Below are 23755 nucleotides of genomic sequence, written 5' to 3'. Positions count from 1 at the left end.
TTCTATAACCCTATCGAAGCTACTAGGAGCCCTGTTCTCTCTTCTCCCTGGCCATCTGCTTGAAGCATCTGGTAATCAGGTGCAAGCCCCCACATCCAGAGCATTCATGCTTAAATTTGCAGCTACCTTGCCACCCACATTGGCTTTTGTTACACTGCCAGAATGTACCTCTTTGTGTATTGCCGAGCAGACTGGGACTTAGAATTCCACCATCGGTGTGCTGAAACTGTGAAGGCTGGTGTGACATTATCACCTTCCGGCAGAGATCTAAGCCATCCATCTTTCCGTTTTTTTCTCGCCAGTAGACATCCTACTAATCTTTGCTTCACCACACCTATGTATTTCTCACAAGGATCTTTAAAAAAAAAAAAGTTTGCAAATAATTAATAAATATTTCAAATTACATAGCAAACCATCTCATGCCCTCTTGTATACAATATAGGAATGTGGATGCATTCGACGGGAGAGGCAATTCTTTTGTCACGTACACACATCCAAACACTCAGTAACCCATTTTGCGTGAATGTATGTGCACACATACACAAGAGATGAATTTTCGTATTTCAGAAGCTGTTTCTGCATTTTCGGCAAGCAGAATGAATTTTCATCAACAGCCGTGTGCTATTATTTATTTTTTATTAATAGCAATAATCGCAATAATTGGTTGGATTCAGTTTTTCTACCCCCCCTGCTTTCCTACCCTCCCACCAATGCAGACCAATTATATCCATGAAATGCTGCTACCAGGGAGTAGGGGACTTCGAGGAATGACATGATGGAGGTCTGTAGTGGGAAGGGAGAGTTGGTGTAAATTGTCAGTTTATTCTGGGACCAACCCAATGATTCTCCACTTCACTTTTACTGTTGTGTGACCATAGCGTTTAAGAATGTAGGAATACCATTTGGCTTCATTTTGGCTTTCGTATGTTGTTGTGAGACTTTTTGTTTTACCCATTTTTTGCGAATGGTGCTTCTGTTTTATTTCTTTCATGCCATTTTCCACAGCATTTATGCCATGGTTACCATATACACCGTTCATATGTCACATGCACACTGGATGCAAACATAATATTAATGTTGTATATTTAATTGGGAAAGGGGTGTGAGAAAACACAAAAACGGGGAGAAAAATGCATGGGTTCAATTCCTGCACGAGAAAGGAAATGGGTATTTTTAAGTGTGATATTCATTGGCATCCCAATTCACCATCCTTGTGACTCCACTGAGAACTGGTTCATATGAGCTGACTGATTGCTAAACTATCCATGCAAGTAGTCTGTCCAGTTAAGACAGAGCACCTTCTTGTTAACACTGTGATTGGGAATTCTTTTCCCAATTGACTGCATGTGAAAATGTAATGGAGGCAGGAAGGATCTGCATGAAGCCTGCTGGATGATCTTGGGCTAATCCCAGTTCTCTCCGAACCCTCTCAGCCCCACTTACCTCACAAAGTGCCTGTTGTGGGGCAGGGAAAGGAAGGTGATTGTAAGCCGGTTTGAGACTCCTTAAAAGGTAGAGAAAATCAAGGTATAACAACTTCTTCTGAGGCTCCCTGGGTTCGACCTAATCAGTTTTCTTACTGGTGAAAAAGGAAGGAAGGGATCCTCTTTGATTATCAAACAAGGTGTATTCTAGTGACCGTGGGGCCTGCATGGGCAAAAGCAATGCTGTTGTGGGCTGTAGTAAGGAATGGAATCAGGGAAGATTGATTAATATGTGGTTGCAACAGGCCCCTGTATCTTTTCCCTTCAGGGAGAAAAACGGCACAGGGAGGATCCATTTCCCTATTCAGTCAGTAGACTCCTTGGTACATATCCTTTTGCATTGTCCTTACGTGTACCAACTTAGGCTAAAACAGATTATAACATGTTTTAACAAATGGTCTGCATTTCCTTGAGCAGCTTTGGAGCAAAAGGTTCAGTTCCTCATTGAGGTCTCTGACCCTCAGCGTACTTATTTTGTTGCTCATTTTTGGGAGGCTGCAGAGAAGAGTCTAAGGGAGATGTTTTTAGAGAAGGGTCTTATTTAAGTTTTATGGTTTTATTGTTCAAGACCTTGGTCTAAGAACAGGGGGGAAGGAAGGAAGGAAGGAAGGAAGGAAGGAAGGAAGGAAGGAAGGAAGGAAGGAAGGAAGGAAGGAAGGAAGAAGAAAGAAAGAAAGAAAGAAAGAAAGAAAGAAAGAAAGAAAGAAAGAAAGAAAGAAAGAAAGAAAGAAAGAAAGAAAGAAAGAAAGAACCATTTCAGTGGGGAAAGGACATTTCCATGGGGACAGCAGATGGTGGGGAAAGGATAAAACTCCTCCTTCTCTGTTTTTTGGATTGCCGCCTCCAGGGGCTGCTTTACATTTAAAAATATAAAGTTGGGGGGAAATCGCCCAGAATGTGGCAAATTGTTTAGCCTCTTGTCAGTGGCTTACCTGGAACAGTATCAAGAATCTCTTCTCTCCTGATTAACAGCGACTAATGGACCCTATCTCCTAATTGGTTTCCCATTTCCCATGATCCCTATAAATAATTTCCCCTGGCAGACATCATTCTAGCCCTGGCCAAAGAAGTAGACATTTGGCCTGCTGCACTTTTGTGTTTTTTGCAGATTTCCCTCCCTGCATTTTGCACATAATAAGCTTGGTCTGTGCTTGCAGATCTTTGCAGGTTCGTTGAGAATTTGGGGTAAGCAATCAGAACCTACCCCGTATTGCTCGCATCTGTTTCTAGGTTGCTTTCCAAATTTTCCAAATGTCACCCAACCTGTGACGTTCTACATCACACTGTGGAACCAGTGCATTTGGATTCCTTGATGTTTCACTTTTTGTTTCCAATGTGCAGCCATGGAACTATGCATGCATGCCTTGTTGTGACTTTTTGTTTCAGTCTTTGTGTGATCGTACATGTAGAATCATAGAGTTGGAAGGGGCCATACAGGCCATCTAGTCCAACCCCCTGCTTTATGCAGGATCAGCCTAGAGCATCCCTGTCAAGTGTTTGTCCAGTCTCTGTTTACAGACTGCCAATGAAGGAGAGCTCACTGCCTCCCTAGGTAGCTGATTCCACTGTTGAACAACTCTTACTGTAAAAAAAATAATCCTAATAGCCTACTATGACTGCATGAATTTCCTAATATGACTGCATCGAGATTCCTGCGTGCCTTGGTAAAACACTGCAAAAAAGTAACCAGGCACCGACTGCTTTTTTGTAGAGTTTTTATCAATGTACACACTTTTAGTCCATGATGTGGACAAGAAAACCCATACGTTCCAATTCAAATATGAATTTTAGATTTCCTTTACTCAGACTGGAATTAAGAAAAAGTAGAACTTAGCAAAAAGCATGATCCTGGAACAATGAAGAAATGGAACATGGGAATACACTCATGCTGCAGTTAGTGTTGGCTGTGGTGCAAGAAGAAGAAGAAGAGTTGGTTTTTATATGCCAACTTTCTCTACCACTTAAGGGAGACTCAAACCGGCTTACAGTAGCTTTCCTTCCCCTCCCCACAACAGACACCCTGTGAGGTAGGTGGGGCTGAGAGAACTGTGACTAGCCCAAGGTCACCCAGCTGGCTTCGTGTATAGTTGTGGGGAAACCAACCCAGTTCACCATTACTAAAAGGACATCTTAGAACTGTGTCAGTATGGGGTTGCTCCCTGCTCCATTGAAATCATAGCTCCTCTTCTTTTAAAAGGGTACATTCAGACATGATCATAGCAGAGCAGCCGACAGTGCAATTGCAGACTTCTGTGGTTGGCGCTGGTGTGGCGGAAAGTGCCATCAAGTCACAGCTGCCTTACAATGACCCCATAGGGTTTCCAAGGCAAGGGACAAACAGAGGTGGTTTGCCATTGCCTTCCTCTGCATAGCAACCCTGGATTTCCTTGGTGGTCTCCCATCCAAATTCTAACCACAGCTGACCCTGCTTAGCTTCTGAGATCTGACGAGATCAGGCTAGCCTGGGCCATCCATGTCAGGTGCTGGTGTACCTATAGTTATATACATCGACACACATTGCCATGGAAACTGGGATGTTATGATAATGCTCCTGGCAGATACCACAGGTCCAGAACTTTAGAACCAGAGTGTTAATATTTGGGTTCACCTAGTACTCGTGTGTTGCCTGATAATGCAGAAGTCTGCATTCCCTAGAACTGCGACAGATTTGGTGACATTTGGTTTGGCTGTTTTCAATCAAGGCTGCCTGTTCAAACAATGAAAACGGATTTGCTGATCATAAAAAAAAAGAATGCTGCTCACATTAACCACAACATTTGTTTATGGCACGTATAGGGAAAAGATAAGGGTATTGGAATTCCATACCCATTTTATAAGTCAGGTTTCCTTTAAGAGTAATTTCTTAAAACAACATGCAAGAGTAGCAATGCCCTCTTGATGGAAAATGGGAAGCAGGTTGCAAACAAAGGAAGTGGGCTGCTTTTTACTGTGCCTCTTTCTTTCCTGCAAATTTTATGCTCCTGTATATATAGCCCCCCACCCATTATCAATGGTGCCTGTCTTGAAAAATTCTTAAGAGTGATGAAAAAAGGAAATCCAGCCTGGACATGCTTACAGTACAGTTTTCTTGTTCAATGAAAGTGAAGAAAGAGGATAATGCATACATTAGTAGGGGAGGAATCAATTTTATTTGCTGGTTTTGATCCAATTGTTGATATAAAATGGTAAACTTGGATTTATAAGGTAGAGAAGAAATTAATGGCATGTTGGCTTTGAAAAAACATAGGGAACCATTTATAACACAGTGGCTGGATTCAAATATAAGCATGTGCCATACTTTACAAGCTGTGATTTGATCAGACCTGGTTAGTTGTGACATCTGAATGCAGATTATAGGTTTGTAGGTTGGCCCCAAACTGGGACTTCTGACAAGGTTTGCAGCCAGTTTATTAGTTTGTTCTCAGAGGTTCTGTGGCTCAGTGATAGAGCTTCTGCTTTGCATGCAGAAGGTCCCAGGTTCCATTCCCGGTATTTTTGCTTTAAAGGATCAGGTGATAGGTGATTTGAAACACCTTGACCTGAAACTCCTGAGAGATGCTGTCTGTCAGAGTAGACAAAACTGACCCTTGATAGGCCATTGGTCTGACTTCATAGAAGATGAAGAAGAGTTGGTGTTTATATGCTGACTTTCTCTACCACTTAAGGAAGAATCAAACTGGCTTACAATCACCTTCCCTTCCCCTTCCCACAACAGACATCCTGGGAGGTAGGTGGGGCTGAAAGAGCTCTAAGAGAGCTGTGACTAGCCCAAGGTCGCCCAGCTGGCTTCATGTGTAGGAGTGGGGAAACCAACCCGGTTCACCACTGCACATGTAGAGGAGCAGGGAATCAAACCTGGTTCTCCACCGCTCCAAACCTCCACTCTTAACCATGACACCACACTGGCTCTCAAGGAGGATCAGGTGATAGGTGATTTGAAACACCTTGACCTGAGACTCCTGAGAGATGCTGCCTGACAGAGTAGACAATACTGACCCTTGATAGGACAGTGGTCTGGCTTCCTGTAAAGCAGCTTCATATGTTCTTTGTGGTTTGCTGTGATAACTGAATGCACAGATTGTTGAGTAGCCACAGAGATATGACAGTATAAGAAGGAGGTCCTTCCCTCCCAGTACCTGGAGGTTGGCAACCTTACCAGTATACCCAATACTTAACATCTGGGAGCTTCACTTCCTAGACTGTGCTGTGGGGAGGAGAAAGGGAGGAGAAGGAAGGGAGAGGTTGCAAGTATTTTCCCTTCTCTCCATTGCCTCAGGTCACCACCCCATTGCTTCACACGGACAGGGCAGATGGCTTGGGGTTTAGTGGAAAAGAGGAGGAGAGAGGGAGTTCTTCTCTGTCTCAAATTTGCCATCCAAGCCAGAGAGGAATTTGGCAGCTGTGAGCTTGTTTCTCTTTAAAGCTTCAGTGTCTCTCTGTTTGTATCCATGCGGGCATGTATAAAAGAGTTACTTTACGAACGTTTACGTGTACAAACATAAAGTGGAAATTGGGGGAGGCGTATCAGCTTGCTTCGCTTGCAGATTTGAAACACAATCATCAGGAAATCAGGGAAGCCTATTTGAAAAATTGACCTGCAAAGGAAGCACACATAATTTCATATACATTGGCTTGGAATCTGGCAGATTTATCCTACAGATGTATAAGGTAGCTGAGTTCTCACACTGACAATCGCTGAAGCCACAAACAAACCCGTAAGGACCTTTTTGCAAACGGGTAAAACAAACAAGCATTTAGGGAAAGGGGAAAAAAAAAGGTCTTATTGGCTTGAGTCGCTGAGCTGGCTTTCTCTGACGGTTGTGGTGTAAGTTAGTCGGATAAGTTTGACAGCAATTTAAGTCCCATCGACAATTGCTGTCATAATATTGAGGGAAGATTGTATCAACACTAGTGGTCGGCGTTCAACCAGTCATATGGACCGGACGGGTTTACCATATGCTTAACTACAAACTTTCCTTGGAACGCTCCTTTTGAGTGCTTGACAAGCTTATGATACCAATCAATAACGTGCTTGAGCCCAACAAGTAAAAATGTTAGGCTTTGCATAGGGAATAGATTAGGTCTGTGCAGAGTTTTGCCTTCTGAAATTATAAGGAATCGATTCATTGGCTCAGCAGACTAGTTCATTCAGAGTTTGTGCGTTTGTCAATACGTTTAGACAGGGTCTAATTAATTGCATGGAAATGTCAGCCTTTACAGGAGAAGATGGTAAAGAATAAGTCTGGGATGCTGTAGCCACAATCTTTATTTGTCGTGAAGTTCGGCGGGCAACTGTGAGTTCTCTCGTCGATATCTTGCGACCTAACCTACCTCACAGGGCTCTTGTGAGAAGAAAAAATGAGGTGGGGAAAGCCAGGTTTGCCACCTGAGCTTCTTGAAGGAACCGTGGGATACAAATATGATAAAATAGAAATAAGGAGATGTCCCTATCTATGTGTGCCACTGATTGTTGCATCTACCTGTCTTTCGCTCATTCTCTCTGTCTGTCTGTTTCACATTATATTTTCCATGCTAGTCCCTTTAAAACCAATCACAAGTGTTCAATAATTAGATATTGACTTAGGTGAAAATGTATTTCTGGCTTTCTCCTCCCTTCTGTGTGTTCTTTTATTGCAGGGTGGGTTTTTTTTTTTAAGTAACAAGCCAGGTTCGAAACTCGGTGAGATAATTCAAACAGAAGCCTGACCTGATTCTGTCTCAATTTGCTATGTTTCGATAGCATCGAGCCAATTTTAATTTAGTTACGTGTAGAGGGTTGGAAGTTAATAACGAGCATGTTTGAACAATATGCAAAGTACAGCCCGGACTTAGGTAGAAAGCATATATGACCTTTCGCAGCAGGTGGGAAGATGGTGTGCTACTTGTCTTCCGGTTTTCCTTTCTCTGAAACAGCTGTCTTCAGCTCAAGTGAAACAACTGACACAGTAAAATAGGATCTGTCTCTACAGGCAGCCCTATAATGCAAATTGGGCCTCAGCCAAAACATTTGGGCTATCCTGAAGACTAGGTAAATGGCCGTGTTACTTAAATAGACCTTCTGAGGGATGCTAGAGGGTTTGTGTAACCCAGGTGGAGATTTGTTATCTGAAGGAGTTGGCTGAGAGGGTTCAGTAGTGCTTCTTGAGTTTATCATTTGCTAAATGTCCTCGGAGGAGTTAAAACATATACAGAAGTTTTAAAATGATGTATGGTATGGTATAGAGATAGTGCCCTGAGCTGGATAGCCGCAGACTAGCCTGATCTCGTCAGATCTCAGAAGCTAAGCAGGGTCAGCCCTGGTTAGTATTTGGACGGGAGACTCCCCAAGAAACACCAGAGTCATGATGTGGAGGCAGGCAAACCACCTCCGAATGTCTCTTGCCTTGAAAACCCTACGGCAGGGGTGGGGACCCTTTTTTCCGCCAAGGGCTATTTAGATATTTATAACATCATTCGCAGGCCATACAAAATTATCAACTTAAAAATTAGACGACCAAGCCCCAAGCAGGCAGCTGCCCCAGATGATCCCCCTCTGCACGGGCATTCAGGCAGGCATCCAACCGGTGGCACACTTGCCCACCTGGTGGTACGGGATGGTCTTTTGCACCAGCCGGGTGTAGCCGTCCAGCCACACACCGGAGTTGCTCCTGCTCCACATGGTTGGGGCTGGATTCTACAGCTGGCTCCTGCTACCTCTGCCTGCAGGGGTGACATGAGGACACACTGGCATTCTGGCCCTGCCCCTTTTAACCCCTCCATCATCGCCACTTTTGCCCCCAGCCCTCTTGTAGTACAGAGGGAATACGTTTCTCCACGGCCAAGGTGGGAAGGGGTTAACACAGTTTCTTGGGCTGTCCTAGCAGCTCCATAGCTAGCGACTCTTCTGCAAGGGGGGAAAAGGTTCCTTTTCTCAGCAAAACAATCACATCCGCCTTGAATAGAGGCTATTCCTGTCTGTGGAAGAGGGTGGATCACACGTCTTAGATCCTTCTGAGCTAGAGATCTGCCAGGACCCATGAAGGGCCAGACTAAATGACTTCGTGGGCCTTAAACGGCCCCCGGGCCTGACGTTCCCCACCCCTGTGGGGTCGCCGTAAGTCAGCTGTGACTTGATGGCACACACACACACACAAATAGAGATAGTGGATAGAGAGAGTACGAATTTGTGCTTCAGCCATATTCACGAGCACTAACGCGATTACAGCTGAGACAGATGCTACCCTCAGTTTCTCTTATTTGTCACCACTCTCCCTATCCATCGATATCAAATTTTGTTTATGCGTCCTCGTCTGCAACTGGGATTTAGATTGCTTGGCCAGAAATTAGTTGAGTCTAGATGGTACCATCTGCTGAATATTCTTCAACTGTTATTAAGCTTACAATTGTTCTTGGCTGTTGTTCTTCCTCTCTTTTTTATAAGTGTATTTAGTGGGAAAAGACAAGAAAGCTAAAATGGAGTACTTGTATTATCATACATTTTTGGAGTTTGGCAACCGGAGACTCGTCTTGGCAAGAGCACACTCCGAGGATGGCGCCTATAAAGACACATTTAGACCTGCTTGTGGTTTTGCTCTTTCATTTGTAAGCCTAGGTGCGCCTTTACTAGCTGTAGGTTGGAAAGGGACCAGCTTTGGAGTGCAAGCTTAGATTGGGTTGAAGAACTTTAGTCCCATTTCTCAGGCCTCTTGATGGCTCTCTTACTGCTGCTTGTTTCCACTGCAGGAAGTAGTTCTTCTGATTGCTGCACCAACATGTATCTCCACCTCCTGAAATAGGCTGTCAACCCTGAATCAGGGATTGACCTTTAGGGCAAATCAAGTTGCCTGGAATGCATGACTCTCTTTTAAATAAGGCTGATTTCTAACTTTGCACCCATACTGTTTTCATATCCAGATCCTGGATTTCTTATCATAGAATCATAGAGTTGGAAGGGACCACCAGGGTCATCTAGTCCAACCCCCTGCACAATGCAGGAAATTCCAAACTACCTCCCCCCACCCCCCAGTGACCTTTACATGCGCAGAAGATGGCCAAGATGCCCTCCCTCTCATGATCTGCCTACGGTCATAGAATCAGCATTGCTGACAGATGGCCATCTAGCCTCTGCTAAAAAAACACCAGTGGCATGGATCTCCTTCATAAAAATGTACGCACTTGTGAACATTCTTAATTCACCAGTAAAGGAGCATCCTACATTTAATAATTTAGATTATTTACCTGGCTTTTCTGCCCAAGAGGGACCCAGAGATGCTTACCGGATCATTCTCCCCTCTTCCATTTTATTCTTATGACCATTACTTTGTGATTGGCCCAAGGTCACCCAGTAGGGTTTCTAGCTCCAAGTTGGGAATTACCTTGAGATTTTGGAGGTGGAGTCTGAGGAGGGTGAGGTTTTGGGAGGGGAGGGACTTCAGTAGGCTATAATGCCATAGAGTCCACCTTCCAGAGTGGCCATTTTCTCCAGGTGAACTGAGCTCTGTCAGCTGGATATCAGATGTAATAGCAGGAGATTTCCAGCCACCACCTGGACGTTGGAAACCGTATCACCCAGCAAGCTTCCATGGAAGAGTGGGGATTTAAGTTTGGGTATGTCCCAGATCCTCATCTGGCAGTTCAACCACAACACCGCTATAGGTATAACTGATGTAGATTGCATATATAAATATTTATTTATTTTATTACATTTCTAATCCACTCTCCCCAGCCCAAACAGCTGTACTGTATAAACTGCATATCAAAATCATAGATGTGCACAAATGAATATATATAATCAACAGTGACAAATGGAGAGTCAAAACCTTTGAGATAATATCTATACATCTAATTCTAAATTTGATTCCAAAGTGCAAATCAAAAATCAACACAATAGGGCCAGGTGAAGAATGTTGGAGTTTTTCAACAATCCTGACCCCCGGTTTGCAGAAAAATCTGAAATCTGAACAATGCAGTTTAAAAACCCAAAGTCACAGAAGCAATGCCTTCACTTTGATAAAGAAATGCTGACCAAAGTCTTTCTAGATTGTTGTGAAATCTCAGTGGCCATTTTGGGGACTGAGAAACAACTCAAAACAACATTGCCTGAACTCGCCATTTGTAAAATGGAAATAATACTGGAATGCTGTACAGAAAATAAAATAAAGTTTTGCAGGTTTTTTTTTAAAAAAAATACTGCATAAATGGCATTTATTTATTACACTTGTAGGTTCCCTGCTTTCTGCAAAGAGCTCAGAGCTGCTTAGCTCAGGTAGAATCTGATCTCAATTTTCTGCTGAAGGAAGTGCCTTCGTTCAGTGGAACAGAACTTTCCTGTTTTACCCTTTTCACTGTGGCTCATCTCCCAGAAATGGAGGGGATGGAACAGGGGACCTCTAGGAATGGCATAAGGAGCATATTGGGGATCTGTAGCAGAATGGGGTAAATGATGGAAATAACATCGCTTCCTCTAACGGAAAATTTACTCTGGATCCAACCCATAGCATCCTCCGTGACTGAGCAGGGATTTGAACACAGCTGCCCCAGTTAAAAAAACAAAACTCACCACGTTGCCACAGTATCCCCTGCCCCCCCCCAAAATTCGAGTCCTCTTTGTGCTTTTTTTTGTGTGCATTTCCTGTGGTGTTACGTGTCTCAGAATGTTCACTTCTAAATAAAAGCTTGACTAGAATCCTTGGAGGAAAGGGATTTTTAAAAAAACCCTAAGTGATAGTATTCATCTGGGCTATATATATTTTTTTAAATGTAAAGCTTTGGCCTTAAAGCGGAATTCACTAAGCCCTGAAATATCAGTCCAGAATTTTGAGGACAGGCTTGAAATCTTATCCCTTGTAATCATGGCATTGTTCTCATTGAAGGGACGAGGCTGAAAGGTGGCTAAAGTAGGCTGTGTTTAAGAAGATAATAGAAACACTGTGCCTTTCGTATAGATAGAAACATTTATGAGGGACTATAGCTGACATATCCATATTCAAAAGCATATTCTGCGTAATAAATCCATAAAATGGCAGCAAGTTTTTTAAAAAATCTTATTTTTGAAGGGTGGGGAAAGAAATCCACTTGTAAGTGGCCCATATGAAGTGTTCTTCAGTGTTGTCTCTTTGAGAAATGAGACTATTTGAAGCCCCACAAGTATAACCAGCGACGGTTCTATGTGATGGATTTCTATTAGGGCCGCACTGTTCAATCAATTGAAGAAATATCATTTGATTGACTATCCCCTCTCCAAGTAGTGTAGTCAGCAGCTTGGTGTAGTGGTTAAGAACGGTGGTTTGGAGCGGTGGAGTCTGATTTGGAGAACCTGGTTTGATTCTCCACTCCTCCACATGAGTGGCGGAGGCTAATCTGGTGAACTGGATTTGTTTCCCCACTCCTACACACAAAGCCAGCTGGGTGACCTTGGGCAAGTCATGCTCTCTCAGCCTCACCTACCTCACAGGGTGTCTGTTGTGGGGAGGGGAAGGGAAGGTGATTGTAAGCCGGTTTGATTCTCCCTTAAGTGGAGGAGAAAGTCAGCATATAAAAACCAACTCTTCTTCTTCACTTACATCTTTCTCTCTCACTGACCTCTTCCCTGTTTGTGGTGAAGCTTCATGAGTACGATATTATATAAGATGCATCTGATATGGCCGCCTCCTCTCCCCTCAAGAGCTCTCATGGAGCCATTAGTATGTATAGCCTTCTAGAAGTCAAGAAACACTTTTAAATTCACCACCACATTAAAATGCATGTTTAATGTATTTGCAACAATTGATTTAATTGCACAGCAAACTCCAGCTTTGTGTAAAGCAGAATAAAGTCTGCTCAGGGTTGTCATGCTACTCACCTGTTTGTATACCTTGCCATGTCCATATTGCCTCTTTGAATGGAACTGGAGTGGTTGGGATTTCTCTTTATTCCCTCAGCTCAGACTTAAGTCTCTCTCTATGAAGGTCTTATTATATTTGGTGATTCAAACGTACAGCCAGTCAACCTGTATTGCAGCCCAACCACATGTCATTGGTGTTCCATAACTGCATCTCCCCTTCTTGGGGAGGTCATAAAACACCCTGTGAGGTAGGTGGGGCTGAGAGAGCTCCAAGAGAGCTGTGACTAGCCCAAGGTCACCCAGCTGGCTTTATGTGTAGGAGTAGAGATACCAACCCTGTTCACCAGATTAGTGTCCGCCACTCATGTGGAGGAGTGGGGAATCAAGCCCGGTTCTCCAGATTAGCGTCCACTGCTCCAAACCACTGCTCTCGACCACTGCCCCACTCTGGCTCTCCCCAAAAGTTTCCCCAACAGGCCAAACAGTGCCTTCTGGGATCATTTCAGGTCAGGGAAATGGGGTATGGGGAAAGTTGAAGGTCACGTACCATAGCTGTGATCCAAACTGGGCACCACACACATGGGGATTGAGGAGAAATTGCAAGTCATGTGTGACTTGAAAACGATCTTCCCTTGGACCTAACCTGGGTACTCTGTATTGTGTGAAATGGCATCAATGTGGTACATGCCAAGTAGGAATGCCAGTCTCCAGGTGGGACCTGGGGATCCCCCAGAAGTAAAGCTCTTTTCCTGACTACAGAGATCAGTTCTCCTAGAGAAAATGGATACTCTGGAGGATGGCCTCTGTGGCATTGTACCCCACTGAGGTTCCTGTCCTCCCCAACTCGATCCCTACATCTCCAGGAGTTTTCCAACCTGGATCTGGCAGACCTACCCCCCATCCCCTGCTGGTGGACAGGGGGGACCTGGCAACCCTAATGCCAAGAACCACTAGAATGTCATTGTAATAACTAGTTATTAGAAGGTACAATCTTGCATGCGTTGAAAGCCTTAGTATCCTTTGAGGTATTGCAAGGGAATCCAGGAGCACAGCCCTGCGGGTAACCAGGTAACAGGAGTATTGAGAGCTATATGTTATATTTAGAAGGCAGTATAGATCAAGGCCAATTCACTTAACCAGTCTGCACATGGTTGGCACATTTTTCCCCATTCTTCCCAGAGTGTGTGTCTATGGCGATGTGTTGTCTGAATCCTTCACTGCAGCCACTAAGCCATGATTTAGGAATGACGCCCATAAGCATTCTTAGTGCAGGTTGTGTGGTGGCATGCCAAATTGCAACTAGCAATGGATCATTCAGAAAACCCATTAGTTGTACGCATGATACTATCTGGGATGAACAGTATTGGTCAACAATGCATAAGGTGGTTGTATGAATTAGCCCTCATTTCGACTGAGCTGTCGATCAAAAGAAACACTTGAATTAAGTTGGCTTCTCAATTATTTTTGAAAAGATGACTGAATTTTGCAAGTTACTATATTTTGTAGACAGTTTCCTCCCAAAACGTCTAAAATTCAAAGCATCTAAACATTTTTGAATTGCATATGATGGTATAATGTTAGTAATCTGTGGTGGGTGGGGGTATTTTACACTGTTAGCATGTATCACTAGCAGCTAATAGGATTACTTAAGCTTTTTGTAATATTATGCAATATTTAAATTTATGTTGATTTTTTTCCATTTCACATGTAGTAATTAATTTTGTCTTACTGACAGATGATTCTCAGTGACTGATTTTCAAGAGAAAATCCAGACAGGTATTTTAACATTTTGTTTTCATTCAAGATGGTTTGTATTTGTGGGTTTTGTTTTCATTAAAGGGGCAATTATTCAGGCTGTGTTGTGAATGAAGGCCTAACTATTATTTAGATAATTGAACAGCACCCTTTAACAGTTACCCTTATGGAAACCTTTCAAGTGGGAAGAAGTAGTTAAAGTCTCACTGCACTGTACAGAGTACATATCTGGGTGCGTGCTTGCAGGCATGCACAGGTCTCTTGCATACTTGGGTGTAGGTTTCCATTCATTGCAATGGAAGGAACCTATGTGCATGAACTCACTTCCTCTATTAAAGTGAATGGGAATCCATTATGAGCAGCAAGTTCCCGTGTGTTTTAAAGCTTTAACAGACAGAACAGATCACTGGCCTGGGGAAAACGAATACCCTATTTACCTGAAAGGAAGGCTATGAGGTTTTTTTTTTCCTATGAGTGCCATCAAGAAAAATGGAGGTCATCTTAAATTCACGTTCATGTGACAGGTATGAACAGTTACTTTAAAAAAGGTTTTTGTGTATAACCTTTTTTAGGGGGTTGTCTTACATTCATGGCCGTTTTCCTTTCAGGTAAATATGATATACAAATGTGCGGGGCTAGGTTTCATGAATCAATACATTATGAAAAAGAATATCCTAAATTTCCCCCACATTGGATTGGATCCTTTGGATCTGCTCCAGTAGCGGAGACACTCTGGTGGAAAACTCCTTTTGCCAAAGGATGTTGCCTTTGATAGTGGAATGGATCCACAGGATTCAACCATGAAAGTCAAGCGATGCTTTCAGAAATATCGAATGGTACAGACTTTCCCAGACTTCATGTTTGAAAAACTCTGTGAACATGTGGAGAAGACTAGTCCAGAATTCTTGTTCCTGACATGCTAGCTTTCACAAGCAAGGGGGGGGGGCTCCCTCCCCTTCCATTGAAGAGCATTCCAGCATGCTATTCCCCCAACTCCAATTTGTAGTGGTACCATTTTGAAAGAGCTGTACCACACGAGATTTCTGCAAATATAGTTTGTCTTAACACGTGACTGCTTTTAGTTTCTCCTGCATGCTTTTTCATCTTGCACTCCTGACCCCTTCCAGTCCTTGCTTCCCCCCCCCCCCCCCGGCACTATTGATCATTCCATTCTGTTCCTGCATTTTTGCTATGAATTTGTATTGTGGGTACATATGAACATTTGAAGTTGTATTATACCGAGTCAGATCATAGGTCTGTCAAGCTCAATATAATCTATTCTGATTGGCAGCAGTTGCCAGGGTCAAAGGCAAGCCTTTCCCAATAATTGGAGGTACCAGGGATTGAACCTGGCGCCTTCTGGATTCAAAGCCTGTACTTTACAACTAAGCCACACTTTCTTTGCCAGACTTGTTCAAAGAAATGGGCCTTTTGTCATTGTTTTTAATTTGATGTGTATTGCACTCTGCACCTTAAAGTGTAGATCAAGAACCTGCCATCGGGATTGTTCAATGATGTGGTTTAGCCTTTATGTGTAGTTACCAGGAACTTATAAAACATATATGCCAGCTTTATGAACTTCCATCATGTTGTACAAAACAGTCAATACATATAGAAAACCTTAAACTGATTTTTTGAAAGTATCAGTGCTTGATCTCGTTTTATTTTGACAAGGACTGTATATCATGCAGATATATCTTAATTTGCCACAGCCAGTTATCTGGCCTTTATACAGACTTTGACTGAAAATTCAGCCTAATAGTTTTTAAGCACAAATATTTTTAGTGATTTTTTTCCCTGTAGGGACCAAAAGGGTAGTACACTTGACAATACGCTTGATAGACGTGAAACATCATATGGGTTGCAATCCTAAATACACTTCTCTGGACATGGACTAAAACGGGATTCTTAGGATTGCTCCCCTAATCTTAATAAGAGATAATCTCTCCCAATCAACCCAGTCTATCATGTATTTTTGAGCAAGGCTGGGTATATAGGCCGAAGGCTGCCTAGAATAGGGTCTAGTGGGACAAAATTCCAAGTTCCCTGTCCAAGTTCCCTGTCCATGGAGCTGAGCAAATCATATGATTTGTTTATATACAATGTTTGGGTTGGATCTGGGTTATGTCAGGGATGGGACCAGGTGGAACTTTCATCTCAGGATCCATATCGGCTCATGGCAACCCAGGGTAGACTTCTCTTGCTTGGTTGATTTTCTTTTTATTGATACCTCTATGGACCACCAAGGTGTTTTAAGCTGATAGTGAACATCAATGAGTCTGAGCATTAATATCGAGTTAAGGTCTACTTTGAGGACAAGAGGAGGGCTATGACAGGAACTGATCAAAGTCTAGTATTCTTTGCAAGAATTTTAGCAACCAGAAGGAGCTAGTAGATCCATTGGAAGCTGTCCACTGGTGGGCCATGATCGGTCTGCTGCCTAACAGTATGCACAATTGAAATACTCAAAACTGTCCGAAGGTAACCGTGTTAGGGTGAATGAGTAGAAGGTACTTAGGATGAATTCCTAAGTTAATTGTTGGGGAAAATCATACTAGGGGTAAAGCTTGATCTAAAGACCAGTTTAAGAAGCTTTGTTTGTAGGGTTAAGGGCAAGTTCCTAGTCCACCTGCAACCTAACTATCACCTGAAATGAATTTTGAAAATGACTTGGGGTGCAGTATCCTCTTTAACTGGAATGCAGGAAGATTTTTGAGAGAAGCAGTGTAGATAAATCTCGTGAAATTCTTGGGGGTGGGGGTCCATATATATATATATATCAGCTTTCACTGGATTTTGCCAAAAGAAAATTGGGAGATCCCCATCAGGCAAAACATGTGAGGAATTTTGAGGAAACCCCAAAAGAATTTTGATACGAAAGTAAAATTTCTTAGAGAGAAATGTCCTTCCTAGTTCTTAGTGATCATTATGATGAGATTTTTAAAGGTTGAATCAAGTATGCCAGACCTTTATACATTGTTCTCTTCCACCTTGTAATGTATTTCACAGAACAAAATATGGATGTGCATATTATCATCTTTATTCTGATATCAAAAATCACTGCCTGAATTCTATACACATGCCCCCATTACCTAATACCTGAATGCTCTGGTCCTCTGATGGTATATTATGTTCATTTATTCTAAAATGACCAGTCCTGTTCTTTTACCAGTCAAGAAGGTCTTTTCCCCATAAGTTAAATATATGCTATAAAACAATTGTTATATGCTGTAACACAATTGTCAGATTAGCTTCAACACTCTGTGAAATAGTCAGCGTTTACATGTACCACATGACCCCTTGATGGTCATGCACTTACCAGCATGTGTATCGGAGAAAATATGAGTCCCCTCTCCACTCAAAATTTTTACTTCTACAGGCTCCATGGTGGAGTCCAAACCCTGAGGAAGGCTGATTCCCAATACTTTAATATGATATTTCCCAAAAGGCAGAAAATAAATTACTTGTACTAAATTGGTTTTAAATTTATCTATGCCTTGTTTTCCATTTGTATTTTTATTGTCATGTTCTTTTGTCAGCCTCTTGAACCAGTTTCTGGTGAGGCAGGGTAGAAATAACCTAAAATAACAAGAGATAAAGACAGAACAGGGAAAATGAATGATCAGAGATGGGTAACAGAAAAGAGTGTCTCAGGTAAACAGGGATATCGGGAAAGTATGCTTTGTCGCCTGTTAACCTCTCTTCCATCTACCACTTCTTTCCCAATGGCCTCTATATTTAGAGGGAAAGCTCTCTTTGATGTGATCTGAAGAAGGCAATGCTTGTTGAAATCTCTCTCCAGAGCTTTGCATGCCATTGGTGTCCCTTTATTTTGAGCCTTTCTCTATTTCTGTCTTTATCATTCAACAAGTTGTCAGTTCTGCAGCCATTGGCTGATTCTTGCACCTTTCCTATCACCTCCGTGTAAAGAAATTCCGTCTACATTCCTGGATTGCCTTCTTCTTCTGAACTTCAATGCATACCCACTTGACTTGTAGATATGTCTGTCTCTTTAAGATGCTTTTGCATAGTCCTTGGCTGGCTCTGGTTCCCCATGAGCCTTTTGGGGGAAAGTTTGAATCCACATATAGAAGTTTCTCTGCTTTTCAGTGAGAAGCTGGAGAAATCTGGGGCCGGTTACTCAACAAAATGGTTGCTATTCCATTTTGCAACATTTGGGAGACTTTTAAAAAAGTGACTGCAGCCCTAATTTTTCCTGGGAATTTACAAAATAAACACTGGTTTCAGCATTCCTTCCTCAGAACAGGCGACAACCAGTGTGGTTTGATTGTGCACACTGACAAATGGCTTTTTAAAGCCCCGTTTCTTGAATTGCTGTTTTTAACCTTGCTTATCAGACCTTGAAAGGAATCCAGAGTGCACGGTACCACCAGATGATGCTAAATTCTTTGATTTCTCCCCACAGAACTGTAGAAGCCGTCTTGTGGTGAGGACATAGACCCTAGGTTCTTCTGCAGGGCATAATCCACAACTCTGCTGTGCTGAAGTGTGCTGGGAGTACACCTGGGAGCCAACACAGTGCGCACAGCTCAGTTGCGATGCAACAGCTGCCAGCATGACTCCTGATATCTTGGAAGGAACTGCCGCCACAGCTTCTGGCCAAGCATAGGAAGCAGTGGCTGGTGGCTTCTGGCTGGGAACTATTTCAGCTGGTCAGACTAGCCGTTTGTAGCCCCAACAGTGGTTACACAGCTTGTGTGACATCCAGACCCTGTCCCCAGGCATATCTGGGATTTGCTAGGCCTCGTCGCAGCAAATTTGCGAGGTCTTTTTACTAGGGTTGCCAACCTCTAGGTACTAACTGGAGATCTCCTGCTATTACAATTGATCTCACATACATGCACATGAACACAAGAAGCTGCCTTCTACTGAATCAGACCCTTTGTCCATCAAAGTCAATATTGTCTACTCAGACCGGCAGCAGCTCTCCGGGATCTCAGGAAGAGGTCTTTCACATCACCTACTTGCCTGGTTCCTTTAACTGGAGATGCCGGGGATTGAACCTGCTCTACCACTGAGCCACAGCTCGTCCCAGCCGATAGAGATCGGTTCACCTGGAGAAAATAGCCACTTGGGCAATTGGACTCTATGGCATTGAAGTCCCTCCCCAAACCCTACTCTCCTCAGGCTCCACCCCAAAAACCTCCCACCGGAGGCAAAGAGGGACCTGGCAACTCTTTATTATTGTATTGTCAATGTAAGAGAAAAGTTTTGACTTTGGCTTCATTTTTTTTTTACTCACACATCATCCGCCTCCTCTATCAGACTTCCAAAACTAGCAATACCAACCCTTTCGATATTGGAACATATTTTGCCATTAACTTAATGTGGATAGTGAGTAAAGGTTTCAGGTGGTAACGAAACACAAGGGGGGGGGGGTTGTTAATCATGCTCACAGCATCCGTCTTCAATTCTTTTTGCGTGTGTGAGGTTTTCCCCCCAAAATATTCTATTAGTTTTTGTTACGTATGATCTCCCTTTTGTGAATCCATGCTGAATATCTTTAATTAAATCATAACTTTCCCTGTTTTGTCCCTGATTAGTGTTTCCAATATCTTCCCCACTGCTGAAGTTGAGCTTACTGGTGTTTAATTTCCTTGATCTTTCCTTGAGCTGTTATTAAGTGTGTTGCCCCATTCATCGGTGCTACCTTCCTGCCTTATATCTTGCTTCTTTTAAAACACAGCCTTCATTTTTGTATCTTAAACATTTCTTTGAAAAGAGCACCTCCCCCTCTTTTTTAAAACAACTTTGGTTTTATATTCTATTCTCTGTAATCCTTCCTAGCTGATGGAAACAGCCATATAATCAAACACCTTTGGATCTAACCCCATGATGTGAATCCATTCTGTTCTGTGGTGTTACAGCTGTAACTGCCTGTTCACATGTGCAGATTAAGACAGGTTACAGTCATCCCAAGATGAGCCTGCATCGCTAAGGAAAATGAAAATGTTAGACAGACAGCAGCAGTCAATTCAGAATCTTCGATTTGGCCACAACGAATCAAATGAAAGTTCAGTACGAAAGGGTAGGTCATAGTGCATTTGCCTATGAGCCAGTGGCCGACTGGGTCTTAAAACATTGGATGCCAGCATACAAAGGGAGTCCACCCACAATTATAAGGCTATCATTTAATTTTTATAAGAAATAAATAAAATTTTCAAAAAAGACATAAGTGGAAAAAAGGTACAATTAAAATTTCTGCAAAATAGATGCACATTTTCCAGTAATTACAGTGTACATATATTGTACATATGTGTACATATTACTCGCAGTATACAGTAGATACTAAATGTAATTGTGTGTGTGTGTAAAATGCTGTCAAGTCGCAGCCGACTTATGGCGACTCCTTTTCATGGCAAGAGACTAACAGAGGTGGTTTGCCAGTGCCTTCCTCTGCACAGCAACCCTGGTATTCCTTGGTGGTCTCCCATCCAAATACTAACCAGGGCTGACCCTACTTAGCTTCTGAGATCTGACAACATCAGGCTAGTCTGGGCCATCCAGGTCAGGGCAAATGTAAATACAGGTTGTTATAATTGAATTTTTAATTTTTACAAATTTAAATAAATAATTTTAAATAAATTTATTATATTTTCAAGCTACTAAAAGGTCATTAACATTTTAACATATTGTCTAATGTTTAAGGGGGCCCACTTCATCAGGGGCCCACAGGGCTGACTTGCCATTGGGCAAGCTGACAACCTGGCCAGTCCGCCACTGAGTGCAGCTCCCCTTGTAGATTACTTAGACTTCAGTTATTCAGGGGCTATCTTCATGCCGTTTCTGTTCCCTAAACCATGTAGCGAATCAGCGGGTGGGGGGGACCAGGTGGTAGGTAGACGGTCACTTTGCAGAAATCTGGAGGGAAACCTGTGTCAATCCACCCACCACCAGGTGTTGTTTTGACACTTCCCATGCCTGGACTAGGACGGAGTATCAATTTGGAATCAATCAAAGCATTCAAATGAATCCCGTTACCGTGATGCTAACGACTGTGTTCTAAAATGAGTGCACACTGACTTAATTGAGGACTATAAGGCTTTTTAAAGTATATTTGCAGTGGGAATGTAAGTGTTCATATCACAGCCCAGGTGAAGGATGTAAGGGATGTAGATTGTAACTGATTGGAAGTCTTAATGCCTTTGAAGGGTCTAAATCACTTAATTCCAAGTTTGGATTAACCACTGTTTGGGCTGTGAGTTATGCCATTTGACCGAGTCAGGTACATACACGTTCCTATGAATTGCTGTAGAAACAAACCCCATAATTTGGTGATTTAAAAAAAGTTTGTCCTTAATTCACCCATAACATGTTTAAAAAATGGCTACAGACAACATGGCATCCGTTTCTTCTGGCAGCTCACGAAACCTGAGCCTGATGGAGTGAGTTGAAGCTGAAGTAGCCGTCTGAATATTTTCCCCCTTTATTTCAGATAAAGTCGGGCACCGAATGCTACTGTAATGACATTTTATATCTCCTATTCCGTAGTCTAGCAGAGGGAGCCACAGGTGTTCCATTGGAATTACTCACACATTTGTAGAATTGGACATTCTGTCATTAAATGGACTTAAAACTAAAAAGCCTTTGTCTGCGGAAAGTGACCAATAGCAGGAGACTCTGGATTATCTGATATCCCATAACTTAATCATATGGCTCTTAAGAGTGAGGGATAAACAGCTGTGTCTCACTAATATGCATGCAATATGTGTAAAGTGATATGCTTTAATTCTAAACTTGTTTTCAGCAGGAAGGGGGGGAAGCATTTAGACAAGGAACATAAAGATTCGACATTAACCATTTTTGTTCCTGGAGGCAAAATTATTCATCACCTGCTATTTATTAAGACTGCCTATTGACTCCATCAATATGTGCTATAAAAGAACTGTTGCGGTGTTTTCAAACTTGGGAGTGTAAAGTTTAGGAGATACTGCTCTGTTAATTGTTCTAATTGCTCTCTCAAAAGCCATGGATTTAAATAAAGAGGTTTAAAATATATATATAAATTTAAAAGCATTGTTTCCAACAAACATAGGGAAAACCCAGAAGTTTCCCTTTTATTTATTATTTCATTTTTTAAAAATAAAATGCTACTAGAATACATGCATTTGAAATCTTAATTGTCTCCATTAATTGATAGTTTGTGTGGGTTTCATTTCTTATGACTTAAGTATGTGTGCTTTAATGATATTAAAAACTAAGACAAAGAAACTGTAGATTAGAGACTTTATTTTCAGGGTAAAATGATACGGATAAGTGAGCGTCAACTGACCAGAAATTATTTGCTTCTGTCTGTTAGACACGTAATGGAGTCATTTAACTAGTCAAATTAGGAGCTGTAGAAATGCACTATGCTTCATTACTGAGTTCGAATGGGCACCATTTTACATTTACGTCAAAAATTATCTCATAGGAAATTAATGTTTTCATTGTGCTGAAACACCAAAGCAATGCAGTATTAGCACCACCTAGAGGGCATTTAAAAATATTTATATCAAAATGTTGTGCATAGGGGTGTGTGTGTGTGTGTGTGTGTGTGTGTAAAAAAACCGAAAACAATGATAAACATATCACCTTTACCACTTTTAAAGGATCAGTTATCACCCAACACTAAAACCATTAGATCTTTGTGATATGTATAGTTGAATGAAAGTGGTTTTGCTTAACATCAAAGTATGAAACTGTGTCATTTTGGAATTTCTATGAAACTCAACAGTTGCCGTCAACAAATCCTACCTATAATAGTATCATTCCTGTGGTATAGAGGTACTTCTTTGCTTGCAGTTCATAAAGTTCTCCCATAAGAAGACTTCTTCCCACAAGAAGAAAAAAGTTTGTTGAGCTCTGTTTAAAACTGGACATATCTAAGAAGGGTAATGAACATTGTCATCTGATAATGGCATGAAAAAGACACTTCTCAAATATCTGAGATTTTCTGCCTTATCTGTTCTGGTTACATGAGAAGTCCTTCCACTTTCCTTCCTGGTCCCTCCTCTGCAGGTCTTGAAAATGACCATTAGTTTGAATCCAATGACACCCTTCTGCTAAATGAGAGAACTTTATCTTAGGGAAGGATTCTTTCTCCAAAGGCGGAAGTCTTCCTCTGACAGTGGAAAGCATCCATTACTGTAGGAAGGATAGGGTTGCCAACCTCCAGGTGGTAGCAGGAGAGCTCCTACTATTACAACTGATCTCCAGCTGATAAGGATCAGTTCACCTGGGGAAAATGACTGCTTTGGCAATTGGAGTCTATAGCATTGAAGTCCCTCCCCTCTCCAAACCCCGCCCTCCTCAGGCTATGCCCCAAAAACCTCTTGCCAGTGGTGAAAAGGGACCTGGTAACCCTAAGGAAGATAGAGTCTTCACTTAGCAGAAAGGAGTAATTTAGGGTTGCCAACCTCCAGGTACTAGCTGGAGATCTCCTGCTATTTCAACTGATCTCCAGCTGACAGAGATCAGTTCCCCTGGAGAAAATAAAATCCTCATAGTAAAACCATAAAATGTGCACTCTCTGAAAACTTCAGAATGGATAAAGTAGGCGATGGTGCTCATGAAACAAAAAATGGTAATTGGTAATTGGACTCTATGGCATTGAAGTCCCTCCACTCCCCAAACCCCTCCCTCCTCAGGCTCCGCCCCCAAAATCTCCTGCTGGTGGTGAAGAGGGACCTGGCAACCCTAGAGTAATTGGACC

General features: G+C 42.3%; 1 protein-coding gene across 3 annotated transcripts in view; it reads left to right on the top strand.

Moving 5' to 3' along the window:
• ZNF536 (zinc finger protein 536) overlaps positions 1-23755 on the top strand; it is a 351761-nt gene that overhangs the window by 248866 nt on the left and 79140 nt on the right. Inside the window, exon 6 of one of the 3 annotated variants that reach the window (XM_056862571.1) lies at positions 14021-14061. The exons of the other annotated variants lie outside the window; for them this stretch is intronic. Coding sequence (XP_056718549.1) covers positions 14021-14034 — 14 coding nt within the window. The 3' untranslated portion in view covers positions 14035-14061. The remainder of the gene's footprint in view (positions 1-14020; positions 14062-23755) is intronic. 3 annotated transcript variants of the gene reach the window in all.

The sequence above is a fragment of the Euleptes europaea genome, chromosome 17 (genome assembly GCF_029931775.1).
Source record: "Euleptes europaea isolate rEulEur1 chromosome 17, rEulEur1.hap1, whole genome shotgun sequence".
In the NCBI taxonomy this organism is placed as follows: domain Eukaryota; kingdom Metazoa; phylum Chordata; class Lepidosauria; order Squamata; family Sphaerodactylidae; genus Euleptes; species Euleptes europaea.
This window is presented reverse-complemented; position numbering and strand designations above follow the sequence as displayed.